Source organism: Centruroides sculpturatus, unplaced genomic scaffold (assembly GCF_000671375.1).
Source record: "Centruroides sculpturatus isolate CEXI.00-Female unplaced genomic scaffold, Cexi_2.0 scaffold933, whole genome shotgun sequence".
Taxonomy (NCBI): domain Eukaryota; kingdom Metazoa; phylum Arthropoda; class Arachnida; order Scorpiones; family Buthidae; genus Centruroides; species Centruroides sculpturatus.
Window position 1 is genome coordinate 272385 of NW_019385185.1, and position 15140 is coordinate 287524.

General features: G+C 34.6%; 1 protein-coding gene across 2 annotated transcripts in view; it reads left to right on the forward strand.

Annotated features, from left to right (window-relative positions):
• The window catches only part of LOC111635894 (probable C-mannosyltransferase DPY19L1), a 71496-nt gene that overhangs the window by 51371 nt on the left and 4985 nt on the right, over positions 1-15140 (forward strand). For both annotated transcript variants that reach the window (XM_023381019.1, XM_023381018.1), the window contains 2 exons: positions 10100-10150; positions 14050-14169. In XM_023381019.1, coding sequence (XP_023236787.1) covers positions 10100-10150; positions 14050-14169 — 171 coding nt within the window. The remainder of the gene's footprint in view (positions 1-10099; positions 10151-14049; positions 14170-15140) is intronic.

Sequence of the window (15140 nt, forward strand, 5' to 3'; positions counted from 1 at the left end):
GACGTACTTTTCCTTTGTTTAAGGGTATTTGGGCAGTTTATTCTCTGTTGTATTCTCAAGTAAACAATACATACAAGTACAGTACAGTATTTTCTGAGGAAACACTCATACTTATTTTTTTAACCCCATTCCCGATAACCTGGCATTTTCACAAACTCGGCCACCCTTTGGTCCACATTAGGCCGAGTTTTTGAGGCTCTACTGTATTTAGTGTTTCATTGCTAGATTGTTATTTATTTACTAGCAGATGAGCCCGGTGTTGCTCATACAAAAAGTAATGATAGCAAAGATTAAGATTGTTAGATTATAGCTGATCTTACCTGTTTTCATCGAGTGCAAGAAATAAGTCCCCCTCTTTTGAGACTAATTAGAGGATTTGCAGATAATGATAAATAAGACTCACTGCAACCACCAACTGGTGCATAGTACCACTAAGTAATAAATATTAAACGTTTTCGTAACTCTTTCTGGGTTCTTCTTCAGGTTTAATAAATTCAAAAAATAAGCTGGATCTTCCAGAATCATTCATAAATATGAATTCAAACATAAAATTGAACATTAAGATGAAGAGTTTGAATAAAGTGAACTTATGCGCATGCGCTCCCCATGTCAACTTTATATATGATGGAACACTAAGTATCGTTGAGAATTTTTAGAAGAGTCTAAAAATATGTTCGATTTCTGACATAAATGCAAAAATGACATCTAAAATAGTACAGTAGAAGCCGAGTTCTTCAGGGTAATCCTTAACCCTCTCTTTCTCCTCTGCGGTGGGAATTTCGAAAATCACTTCTTAATATGCATTTTCATGGCATACCCTATTGAAACGTAATCAAAAATGCAAAAAATCACATCTAAAATAGTATAATAGAAGCCAAGTTCTTCACAATAAGCCTTAATTCTCTCTCTCTTCCCCAAGGGGGAGAATTTCAAAAAATTCCTTCTTAGTGTTCATTCTCATGACATACCCTAACTGTACCAAATTTCAACTTTCAACTTTTAATCATTTCGGCTCTGTGCTTATTATTATTACCATTATCATCAATCCATCTCGATTATATTATAATATTCTATTACTTAGCATATTGATTAAGATTCTAAAAGCACCATTATACATCTTTTGTGCACACTAAATTGGTGCAAACCTCATTAAATGCTACCCTTTGAGAGGAGTCTGAATTTAGTATATGCTTTATCTCTACTATTTCATTAATAAAATACCTGTGGTCTAAGATAAATGTTCAAGAGTGTCTATGGCATCACACTCACACATATCAGTATCGACCAGGTGGAATGTCTTTAACTTATTCCTAAAATTACTATGTCCACCCGGTATCTGGAAGGAGTAAAAGTTAGGGTGTATCCAATTAGCTTTCAATCTTTTATTTATATCGGAGAAGAATCTATATGTAGTCATCCCCCTTGGTACCTGTTCACCTGCCTTGCCATATACTAATAACCTTATCTGACACCTCTATTTTCTTAATCTTGGCAGAGCTATTTGTGCTGTCAAATTTAAAATCATATTGGTATTCATTATTGTATTCCTTAATTTCAGACTCTAGTTTATTATTAATGATCTGCTCAAACATTTTGCCCAGCAACGATACTAAAGAAATGGGCCTGTATGATTTGGATTAATCTTATCTCTGTTACCATCTTTATATATAACAACCACCTTTCCCTGTTTCCAACAATTAGAGAAGACATCATAAACCAACTATGCCCAATATATGAGGACTTAAAATATCAAAACCATTGTCAATCACCTCATACGTTATATTATTAGCCCCAGGGCTTTTCTACTCTTTGGGCCTTAGTGACTATTACAACACCATTTGCCGTTACCTTGTCAACATATCCAGTATTATTGTACTCGTGCACCATTACTCTACTCTGGCTTTGGGTTCACCGTCATCAGGAAACAGGAACAATAATAAATAATTTACTACCGAGGTCCAACTATATAACTCATTATGACCATAACCTGTATTAACTAATATTTGATTAGTCTTGAGCCTTTTAGTTAAAATTTTATATGGCAATTTCCAGGGATTCCCTTTAGTTTTCTCACATACAAACCTTTGCCAAACTTTCAACCTTTAATTCATTTAACTTCCTCTTATACACCTTTCTCTTATTGAGATATACACACTTTAGGTACTCATGCTTAGTAATGCCAGAGCATCTTTGAAACATTCTTCTACCCTTATTCATCTGATTTTTCAGGCTTTCCAACTTATCACCACCACTTACCTCTTGTCTTTCCTCAGATTGCACAGTTCATTGCCAAACAGATACTACACCATATACAGATGCAATACCCAATCACCTCGTACTTGTCCTCCAGTACATCAAAATTTTGTAAGATCGGGAATTTGCAAGTTAAATTTTTAATTTATTCCAATTGGCATTAGTAAAATCGTAACCAAAAGTACTGTACACCTTGGAGAATCATGTACATTATTAACTACCTCACAGTCAAACATAATCAGTTCATGCTCACTAGTGGTTTCATTAACCAACCTCCAGTTAGTTACATTATTACTTATACCTTGCATAGTAAAGGTCAAATCAATATAAGAGCTACCTCTACCGGATACAAAAGTCGGACATATCTCTAGATCGTTTAAGACCACCAAGTCTCATTTTGCAATGGTTTCTAATAACTGATTTCCTTATTTGTCTGTGACCAGACTGCTCCATAGAGAAGACTTTGCATTACTATCCAAGCACACAAATATACACTCACCATGCAGCTTTCCCAGGCAAGACTAATTCGTTCAAACCAGTATCAATATCAATACTTATAACATATATCTTAATACCATCAACTACAACCTCTTCAACAATGCAGGTTAGGGATGATGCACTTTGTACATTACATCTAATGTTGCTACTCCCACAGTTTGGGCCAGCAGTTTTACTAGCTAGCGGGCCAATTAACTTTTATATTGTTTTTTTAAATTTTTCTTTGACTTTTTTTTTAACTTTGTCGTGCATGTTCAAAAATAGTTGATGGAAGAATTTAACTATTTTAAAATATTAATGTTGATAATAATAAATAAATTTTAATCTTATTCTATTTCATTCCATGGAACGGATCTGTAGATTTTCGGAAGGCGATACAAGAAATACAAACTTGACACATCTGACGGAGCGGTAAGTATCTTATCGTTTTATTATTACATAATTTAGTAAGGATTAGTCTTTGGTTGAGATGAAAGATTGCCCAAAAACATCCCACTTTTAGGGAAAATGCATTAAACAAAATATTTGTAATAATAGTTGTGCACATTCCTGGTTCCCAGTCTATGCTTCTGAGATTCTTCAACTCTTGTTATTCATTTGGTAAGCAAATGATAATGAATTGCCATAAAGCTGCCACTAGAGAACNACAAAGACTTATCCGATTTCAACGAAACCAATGCGAAAGTATTTCTTACAATGAGTCATGAAAAACATATTTTTATCTATATTTAGAGCGTAGTACTCAAATTGCGGTGTGTGGCATGTAGAAACAGTCAATAAAATGGCGAGATCATACTTGAAAATAAACGAGCAGTGGCGTGCCGTCCACGGAAGTTGTGGAAGCGCCGCTTCTCTTATATTTTTTAAAATATAAATACATATTGTGCAATTATTTTCATATTTTAACGTACTTTGAATTAATTAAAATTAATATTTTATTATAACCGCATTACATATTTTATTACGAATTTCTATACGTGTGAAAAACAATGATAAGATTGCTATTGTATATTCAAATATAAGTTTGTATATGCGTATTCCCAATGGAAACGCTGTATTGTCAAATGTGGGACAACTTCCACGGCCAAAATATTTGAATCGTGTAAAGCAGCCAGATTACATGCATTCACGCATGTACTAAAAGAATTATATGATTTAATATCATTAATTTTTTATGGTACCATCTATGAGTGCATCTGTTGAACGCAGTTTTTCAACCATAAAGGGAATTGATACATTTGCAAGGAACACTCAGAGGAAATATTGTCATCATTAGCATTGCTTTCAATAGAAAAAGAGCTTTTAAATACTTTGATGGAATCAACCACAAATGAGTTTTATGATAAACTAATTAACGATTTTGCCAAAAAAATTGCCGAATAGAGATAGTTTATAAAAAATAATAAAAACAAGTTCTTATATCAAGTTGCGTAGGACTAATTCATACAATAATCCTGACATCGATAAACAAGCTTACAGACAAAAGAAAGGCGTACCTATGGGAAGCCCGATGTTAGAATTATTGTGTGAACTAGACTATGGAACTTGGAGAAGAGCGTCATCAATGGGCAGGATGGATATTGTATTTTACACAAGGTATGCTGACAATGTGTGCATTCTTTGGAAAAATGACAAGAGAATACAAGAGTTTGTACAGGTAATCAACAATAGCAACGATGATGGATTAAAACTTAAACTTGAGCAAAAAAGTCACGAATGGATACATTTTTTAGATATAGACATCCAATTGAAAGATGGTATAAAAACAGGCAACTACATAAAACCAACACACAGTCCACTATACATTCTGGCTAACTCAAACAATCCCTAGGGGTACAAACTGTCCACCTTTCAAGTACTCGTTAGAGGTGCTTATTCATATTGCTCTAATATGCTGGACAGGATCAAAGAAATTAATAGAATCAAAGAAACAGCTTCAAACCTGGGATATAAAAAGAATACAATAGAAGGACTAATTAAAAGATATAAAGGAGGCAATATAATAATAACCCAAAGAAATTAGTTTAAAATCTCCAAGTTCACTTATAATCAAAACATCAAGGACATCACAAAACAAGTATCAGACAAGAAACACTCAAAAATAGTTTTCAAATGAGTGCCTAATTTATACAGTATTTTAAGAAATGATAAAGATGTGATTAAAAAAGAAGAAAAAGTGGGCATATACAAAATTCCATTTGAAAATTAGGAATTAATTAATTAATTAAGGAGGACTATAGTAGGGTCACAAGAAGGAATTTAGATATCAGACTTAAGGAGCACAAATATGACATTAATAAAGGGCACTGCAACACAGTATTATCCTGTATGGCACAAGCAGAGGACTCTACGGTTAAATAGAATGAAGCGACTATCCTCAGGGCTATGCGTTCCCCATCGTTAGCAATGCACGAAGAAAAAATCGAAATCTATAAAAGTAAATTAAAATATGATTGTATTAATGCCAGGGATGTAGATGGACTAGCTTCTGCATGGAAATTCTACATAAAAGAAAAACTAAAATACAAAAATTCTTAGCCCGACCTGCCCTTATACTTAGATGCATTTTTTGTGTATTTATTTCATTTTTATTTTATTTTACATATGTTATTTTTATTCTATTATATTATTTACATCATTATTGTATTAGCTCATTTAGTATATTTTGTTTTGTTTTATTATTTATTTGTTAATTTATCTAATAGTTTGTTTTGAATTTAAATGTAAAAGCATTTGAACATTCTGCCATTTAAATGTTAAGTTAAAATACGTTTGAATTTCAGTTGCATCTGAAGATGCCCTATCATATTGCCTTAATGTTTGTTTAATAAACATTTCTCAGTGTCGGGTGTTTGATGATTCATTAAGTATTTTAAAGAGCTGAGTATGATATTTAGTCAGTCACTTTTATTTTTGAACTAAGCTATTTTAATTTTTAGACTCTATGATAAAAATGCATGTGTTAGTAAAATAAATACTCATACTTTTCGACACAAAAACAGACAATACAAATTTTTAAATAAATTTGTTGTCGTCTTTTATGATGCTTGAGCCGTTAGACTAATCGGCTCCAATAAGTTAGTTTTGTCAATATTGACTGCAGTGCCAATCTCCAATTTTATTTTATGGTTACTCTACAGCAAGATTAAAACACAATTTTAACTCCAATTCATTACTTAGTGCCAACTGATGGATTTCTTGACAAACCTACTGTCCCAGGTTATTGCACCACCACCACTTGCCATACCTGCAAAGGCATATCAGCAAGTCCACTGTACTTGAGTCACCACCATCTACGTATACCTTAAAAAACCTGTGAATATGAGTAGTATCTTCCCCGAGCAGAAGAGGACTCATAATAAAAACCAATTAATTTAACACATTATTAAAACCTTATACACTGTATAACCCTAAATACCTTGAAAACCAGTGCAGCCAGACCTGCACCATAAAACCATTTAAGACCTTAAAAACAATTTATAACTATGTAAATCCTATATAATACCTCAAGGACCCAGTAACAATTAAAAGGGTATATTTACCTTATTGAAATTTTATATCTAACTTAACTAAGTTAAAAACAATACCTTATTTCATACTATGTACAATACATCTATAAAACATAAAGCCAAGATATATATGCATAAAACCAATATAACTATAAGAATTGGTGTTTAAGTTTTACTTTCCTGGCTATTATATATACATAACAAGGGAAAGAATTGGAAATGTGTCAAATTTGACCCTCAAAGTTTTTAGCAAATCTCCACGTTTTGAGACCTCCTGAATTCAAAAAGTAAAAAAAAAAAAGGTAAAATTTTGTGTGTGTTGGTGTCTATTTTGCTTAATATTTCAAGATGGGGTAAAGATTAAGTAACAAAATTTGCTGTGGTGTCTTGTATATGAGGGACATTGATGCTATTAAATTTTGGTTGTGAAAGGTCGAGGGGATGGAGAGAGAGAGAGAGGGTGGTCACATGTCATATCTCATGAGGTGTTAGACTTAATGGAGATTTTACTTATTAGTACAGTAGAGCCTCGAAACTTGGCACTCAATAACCCGGCACTCCGGATAACTCGGCCACACCCTGGCAGGGCAAAAAAATCCTTAGTTAATTAATTTTCATGATAAAGACAGCTTTATGCCTCATAAAGTATTTTTCTGAGGTCTGTCTTATCAGGTAAATTACTGTACACAGTGTATTCATTAATTTTCATTTTCATGTAGTAAAGGCTCTATGCCTTCATAAAAGACGTACTTTTCCTTTGTTTAAGGGTATTTGGGCAGTTTATTCTCTGTTGTATTCTCAAGTAAACAATACATACAAGTACAGTACAGTATTTTCTGAGGAAACACTCATACTTATTTTTTTAACCCCATTCCCGATAACCTGGCATTTTCACAAACTCGGCCACCCTTTGGTCCACATTAGGCCGAGTTTTTGAGGCTCTACTGTATTTAGTGTTTCATTGCTAGATTGTTATTTATTTACTAGCAGATGAGCCCGGTGTTGCTCAGACAAAAAGTAATGATAGCAAAGATTAAGATTGTTAGATTATAGCTGATCTTACCTGTTTTCATCGAGTGCAAGAAATAAGTCCCCCTCTTTTGAGACTAATTAGAGGATTTGCAGATAATGATAAATAAGACTCACTGCAACCACCAACTGGTGCATAGTACCACTAAGTAATAAATATTAAACGTTTTCGTAACTCTTTCTGGGTTCTTCTTCAGGTTTAATAAATTCAAAAAATAAGCTGGATCTTCCAGAATCATTCATAAATATGAATTCAAACATAAAATTGAACATTAAGATGAAGAGTTTGAATAAAGTGAACTTATGCGCATGCGCTCCCCATGTCAACTTTATATATGATGGAACACTAAGTATCGTTGAGAATTTTTAGAAGAGTCTAAAAATATGTTCGATTTCTGACATAAATGCAAAAATGACATCTAAAATAGTACAGTAGAAGCCGAGTTCTTCAGGGTAATCCTTAACCCTCTCTTTCTCCTCTGCGGTGGGAATTTCGAAAATCACTTCTTAATATGCATTTTCATGGCATACCCTATTGAAACGTAATCAAAAATGCAAAAAATCACATCTAAAATAGTATAATAGAAGCCAAGTTCTTCACAATAAGCCTTAATTCTCTCTCTCTTCCCCAAGGGGGAGAATTTCAAAAAATTCCTTCTTAGTGTTCATTCTCATGACATACCCTAACTGTACCAAATTTCAACTTTCAACTTTTAATCATTTCGGCTCTGTGCTTATTATTATTACCATTATCATCAATCCATCTCGATTATATTATAATATTCTATTACTTAGCATATTGATTAAGATTCTAAAAGCACCATTATACATCTTTTGTGCACACTAAATTGGTGCAAACCTCATTAAATGCTACCCTTTGAGAGGAGTCTGAATTTAGTATATGCTTTATCTCTACTATTTCATTAATAAAATACCTGTGGTCTAAGATAAATGTTCAAGAGTGTCTATGGCATCACACTCACACATATCAGTATCGACCAGGTGGAATGTCTTTAACTTATTCCTAAAATTACTATGTCCACCCGGTATCTGGAAGGAGTAAAAGTTAGGGTGTATCCAATTAGCTTTCAATCTTTTATTTATATCGGAGAAGAATCTATATGTAGTCATCCCCCTTGGTACCTGTTCACCTGCCTTGCCATATACTAATAACCTTATCTGACACCTCTATTTTCTTAATCTTGGCAGAGCTATTTGTGCTGTCAAATTTAAAATCATATTGGTATTCATTATTGTATTCCTTAATTTCAGACTCTAGTTTATTATTAATGATCTGCTCAAACATTTTGCCCAGCAACGATACTAAAGAAATGGGCCTGTATGATTTGGATTAATCTTATCTCTGTTACCATCTTTATATATAACAACCACCTTTCCCTGTTTCCAACAATTAGAGAAGACATCATAAACCAACTATGCCCAATATATGAGGACTTAAAATATCAAAACCATTGTCAATCACCTCATACGTTATATTATTAGCCCCAGGGCTTTTCTACTCTTTGGGCCTTAGTGACTATTACAACACCATTTGCCGTTACCTTGTCAACATATCCAGTATTATTGTACTCGTGCACCATTACTCTACTCTGGCTTTGGGTTCACCGTCATCAGGAAACAGGAACAATAATAAATAATTTACTACCGAGGTCCAACTATATAACTCATTATGACCATAACCTGTATTAACTAATATTTGATTAGTCTTGAGCCTTTTAGTTAAAATTTTATATGGCAATTTCCAGGGATTCCCTTTAGTTTTCTCACATACAAACCTTTGCCAAACTTTCAACCTTTAATTCATTTAACTTCCTCTTATTGAGATATACACACTTTAGGTACTCATGCTTAGTAATGCCAGAGCATCTTTGAAACATTCTTCTACCCTTATTCATCTGATTTTTCAGGCTTTCCAACTTATCACCACCACTTACCTCTTGTCTTTCCTCAGATTGCACAGTTCATTGCCAAACAGATACTACACCATATACAGATGCAATACCCAATCACCTCGTACTCGTCCTCCAGTACATCAAAATTTTGTAAGATCGGGAATTTGCAAGTTAAATTTTTAATTTATTCCAATTGGCATTAGTAAAATCGTAACCAAAAGTACTGTACACCTTGGAGAATCATGTACATTATTAACTACCTCACAGTCAAACATAATCAGTTCATGCTCACTAGTGGTTTCATTAACCAACCTCCAGTTAGTTACATTATTACTTATACCTTGCATAGTAAAGGTCAAATCAATATAAGAGCTACCTCTACCGGATACAAAAGTCGGACATATCTCTAGATCGTTTAAGACCACCAAGTCTCATTTTGCAATGGTTTCTAATAACTGATTTCCTTATTTGTCTGTGACCAGACTGCTCCATAGAGAAGACTTTGCATTACTATCCAAGCACACAAATATACACTCGCCATGCAGCTTTCCCAGGCAAGACTAATTCGTTCAAACCAGTATCAATATCAATACTTATAACATATATCTTAATACCATCAACTACAACCTCTTCAACAATGCAGGTTAGGGATGATGCACTTTGTACATTACATCTAATGTTGCTACTCCCACAGTTTGGGCCAGCAGTTTTACTAGCTAGCGGGCCAATTAACTTTTATATTGTTTTTTTAAATTTTTCTTTGACTTTTTTTTTAACTTTGTCGTGCATGTTCAAAAATAGTTGATGGAAGAATTTAACTATTTTAAAATATTAATGTTGATAATAATAAATAAATTTTAATCTTATTCTATTTCATTCCATGGAACGGATCTGTAGATTTTCGGAAGGCGATACAAGAAATACAAACTTGACATGTCTGACGGAGCGGTAAGTATCTTATCGTTTTATTATTACATAATTTAGTAAGGATTAGTCTTTGGTTGAGATGAAAGATTGCCCAAAAACATCCCACTTTTAGGGAAAATGCATTAAACAAAATATTTGTAATAATAGTTGTGCACATTCCTGGTTCCCAGTCTATGCTTCTGAGATTCTTCAACTCTTGTTATTCATTTGGTAAGCAAATGATAATGAATTGCCATAAAGCTGCCACTGGAGAACGCACGGAACAATTATTCAAAACTAGTCGAGACAATCAGGATGGGTAGAGTACTCTCTGCCCAGAATCGCGATGTGTGGAAAAATGACAGGCGGACAAAAATCTTGGTAATTAACCGCATTGAAACAAAAAGCGTCAAACGGGGACTACCTGTAAATCTGCGTCTCGAGTAACGCATATTCGCATCAAAAGTATTATTACATTATAAAGAAAATTATTTTAAATAATATTTATGCCTTTTCTATAAATTTTATCAGTGAATTGTAAAGATTTCATTTCTGAAATCTTTTAAATATACAGAGCGATCATAAACACGCCCAAACAAGTTTGGGGCCGATTCTTTGAATAATTTTCCACTATAAAAGTGCTTACAAATGTGCATTCGTAACGGAGTTTTAAATTGACTAGACGTTTTTTAAAACATGGCCCGGCTGAAAATGTTGACGAATTACGGAATTGGGATTGCTGCACCCTGCCAAATAATTTGAAATGGCTCCCAGTATTTGATGATGTGGCAGAGGACAGAATCCCACGTTACGGCCAGCATTTTTGACGGGTCGTTAAGACTGTGTCATTTCGAACTATGCTCTTATGCACTTTTTAGGTGGAAATTATTCAAAGAATCGGCACTGTAATTTTTCACGAGGATTAAGAATCGTTCCACATATAGACTATGGGTCTTATCCCTGTTGTAGATATTAGTAGTAATGAAGACAAGAAAGTCATAGTTATGGGACCTAAATGCACAGGTAGGAAGGTGAGAAGTAAACTGGAAAAAATGGGTCCATTTGGATATGGCAATAGAAATAAGGAAGGGAAATTATTGATTGATTTTTCTGTGAATGAAATGGGATGCTTGTTAGAAACACCTGGTTTAGAAAGAATTCATAAAAAAATAACTCGATATGGGTGGAATTACTTCCTGGTTGAAAAGCAGAACCACAGAGACCTTTTGGATATGACTGCAGATCCAAATGATGCTTTTGATAGAGACCACAGATTGGTCATTGCAAGATTGAGTGTTGGATCAAGACCAAAAATGAAGGAGGTAAGAGAAAGATTTGGAAGTTAATTCCCAAATCTTACCTCCATTTTTGAAACTAGAAATGAAACACAAGTTTCAGACTGAACTCCAGATCCACATTCCAAACTCGGAAATATGAGGAGTAGAGGATGTTTAAGGAAACATTCGTAAAACATGCAGCCAATATATGTAGAAGAACTGAAGGCAAGAAGAGAGAGGCAACTCCATGTTTGAATGCAAGGATTAAGGAGGCAGTAAATGAAAAGAAAAGTGCATGAGAAAAGTGGGAGAGAGGAGACAAGATAGATGAGAGAAATCACAAGTATAAAGAGGCCAAAAAGAGATGTCAAAAATAGTACAAGAAGAAAAGAAATGTTGGGACAATTTACTTGTGAATTTCGAGAAGACATGAGAGGGAATAAGAAAAAAAATTGTATGGCTTGGTAAAGAGTGGGCGAAAAGATAGTGTTAGGACAAATAAGATCAAAAATAAGAACTGTTAGGAGTATTTCCAAAAATTATTAAATATACAATGGAAGACACCTAAGGAGGCAGAAGAAACAATAGAAGAATGGGCAGAGGGGGAGAAAGAGAGTGGGATGATATAACACATACAGAAGTGGAGACTGTGTTAAAGAAAATGAAGATGGGCAAAGCTGTGGGAATTGACTAAGTCACAGTGGATATGATCATCAGGTCACTTGGGGATACAGTGACTAACAAGGATTATGAAGGCAGTGGAGAGAGAAGAATGTGTCATCTGAATGCGAAAAAGGTATTATAGTCCCCATATTTAAGAAAGGGGACAGAAAGAAATATGAAAATTACAGAGGAATCACATTGTAACTCCATGCAGCCAAGATTTTTGAGTTTTAGAGTGCAGGATCAGAAAAGTGGTGGAACACCAACTAGAAGAGGAACAGCAAGGGTTCAGAAGGAACCAATCTACCACAGATCTGAAATTTTCTGTGAAATTACTGATGGAAAAGAGTTGGAAATACAATAAAGATTTAGTAATGACTTTTATAGATATTGAGAAAGCATATGATAGTATCCCAAGACAGATGGTGTGGAAGGCCCTAGAGAGTAAGGGCATCTCAGCAAAAATTATAAGTTAGATACAAGCAATGTACATGTACACCGCAAGCCTAAGTTGTGTCAATACAGGAGTTGGGAAAATAGAGTGGTTCGAAAAAAAAATGGGACTTCAACAAAGAAGTGTTTTGTCATCACTTCTGTTTATAATCGCAATGGATAAAATTCATAAGAACATAAAAAAAGGCTTAATGGAAAGAAGTTGAGGGTTTGACTATTTGCAGATGACATAGTACTGATGGGAGACAGAAGAAATACATCATCAACTGGATGTGTGGAACGGGGAGCTAGAGGGATGGGGAACAAAGATAAGCCAAGAGAAAATCAAGATGGTGGCAGTGTTAAGAACTTGGGAGGGGAGAGGGAAAATCGAACCAAACAAAGTATTATTATAGGACGTCGACAGCTTTAGATACCCAGGAACAGAAATATCAACAAATGGAAAGATAAGCAAAAAAATAAGTAGAAGAATACAGCAAGCCAATGGCTTCCATTGGAATATGAGAACTTTGATCTGGAAAAAGAAGTGAAACTCAAATGTAAGGAGGTCTTTATCAATTATACTTCATCCCAATATTGACTTATTGAGCTGCACCATGGACTACATCATGGAGAGAAGACAGAAAGATCAGGGCAGCATCAGCAGCAAATTTCCCAGGAGCATGCAGAGTACGACCAGAAGAGACGGGATAAGGAACAAAGAAATAAAGGAAAGAATGGAATGAAAAATTCGGGGAGAAGATAGAACAAATTAGATCAAGATGGTTTGGACATACCAAGAGAAGGGAAGAAAATAGAATACCAAAGTTGGTATTGGAGAAGGAAACAAAGGGGAGAAGACCTAAGAAAAAGGACTGACGATGTAACAGTGGTGTTTGCAGAGTAGTGGTGGAAAGATAGAAAGAGTCAGAGGTCTTTAGTCCATGGCCCAACTCAGGCTTCGGTGGATTAAGGACGAAGATTTTATATGCCATATATAGAGTAGATAAAGTAATACCAAACAATTGCCGTCTTATCAGACTATAATAAGGCTAATTTCATAATTAGATATAAAGTAATTACAGTAGAATCTAGTTTTAACAAATTGCTTGGACCAACAAAAGTCATCCGTTATTCAAAAAATTTCCAACTTTTTAATCCCCTACTTTTACGAATAATTACAAATACAGATATTTGTCTCTTGAGATTGCTCTTCTTTATTCTACAGAAACAGGTACGTACAGTACATATGACAAAGGGACAGAAACCACATATAGGCTACTGTTATACACAAAAAGAGAGAAATTATGTATGCTTGTTACAACTTAACTTGACTTCATGATTTGTTAATTATGGTGTTTTTCCTTTATTAACCGATGTTGGTACAAATATAACAAGTGGGAAATATTGTACATCTGAATACTTTGGTTAGGGTGATGAGGCCGGCAGAGAGGCAGAAAATTTACCTACGATATGATACTATACAATACAATTAAAAGTATTTTCTTTTTCTATATGTTTATTATTCTTTCCATTAAAAAATATAAATTATATGCACTTTGTCGGCAGGTGATGTACAACGTTTTTCAACTGGGAGCGTTTTCCCTGGCAGCCATTCTGGTCATGAGACTGAAATTATTTTTCACTCCACATCTCTGCATAGCAACGTCCATGTTGGCATCCGTTGAGGTGAGTGTGGACTTATTTTTTACTGGGAAGTAGGTAGCGAGAGAGAATGTTCAGAAGCATTAACACGGTAACTGGCAATTTGGCCTTTGTCTGGAAATAGGTAGGCACACTGTTGGACCAGAGGTAAAAATCCATTGGGGTAAAAGAGAAGGAATGGGCTGACTTCATTTTGGCTGGATAAAATGCATGACAGAACATTTGTTGAACGAAACGAGACCATGGCTGCAGAAATATTTTTGTAAACGTTTGTTGTCAGAAATAGAGAAATATCAGTTTTGATATCGAAATCAAATTACTACAAATTGCCAATCTCTGTTACCGTTGTTGGTAATTTGTAATAATAGGTATTGGGAGCTGCAGATGCCCACTGCAAGCATTCCTGACTATGTCAGTGCTAGATCTCGCTCATCCGTCCGGTCCTTAATCCTGTTCTTAATTTGCAAAGCCAATTGAGGTATTTATAGCACCATGGCTATGGGTGTTTATCGCAATATTTTCACCCATCCCACTTTGTGGCCTTGTACTAACCGCTGTTTCTACCCAAAATACCCAGAACGTCTGTCGTCTGGTCCGTACTTTTAGTTATGAATTTCTTTATTATTTCTGTATGCCACGTAGGTGGCGCTCTGGCTTTACCATTTTTCATCAATCTGTTCGTATAAATCTGGATGCCTCTACAGTAGACCCCCCTATAACGCTTAGATACGTTCCACGCTAACCGAAAATTACATTGTAGGAACGATTAAATACATGAGCCAATCGCAGCCCGATAGGTGTGAACTTTACGAACTAAGGCTGTTTGAAAGGTTTTCTTCTATAAAATTAACCGATTCTAGACTAATTCCACTCAACATTTCCAAAATACGTATAATTTTTTGGGAATAATCTGTATAAACTATGCTATAAACAAAAAATTATAGGATTACTTACCGAGTGTGTACCGTTCGACTACGCCGTTGCTTAAAGCTGGT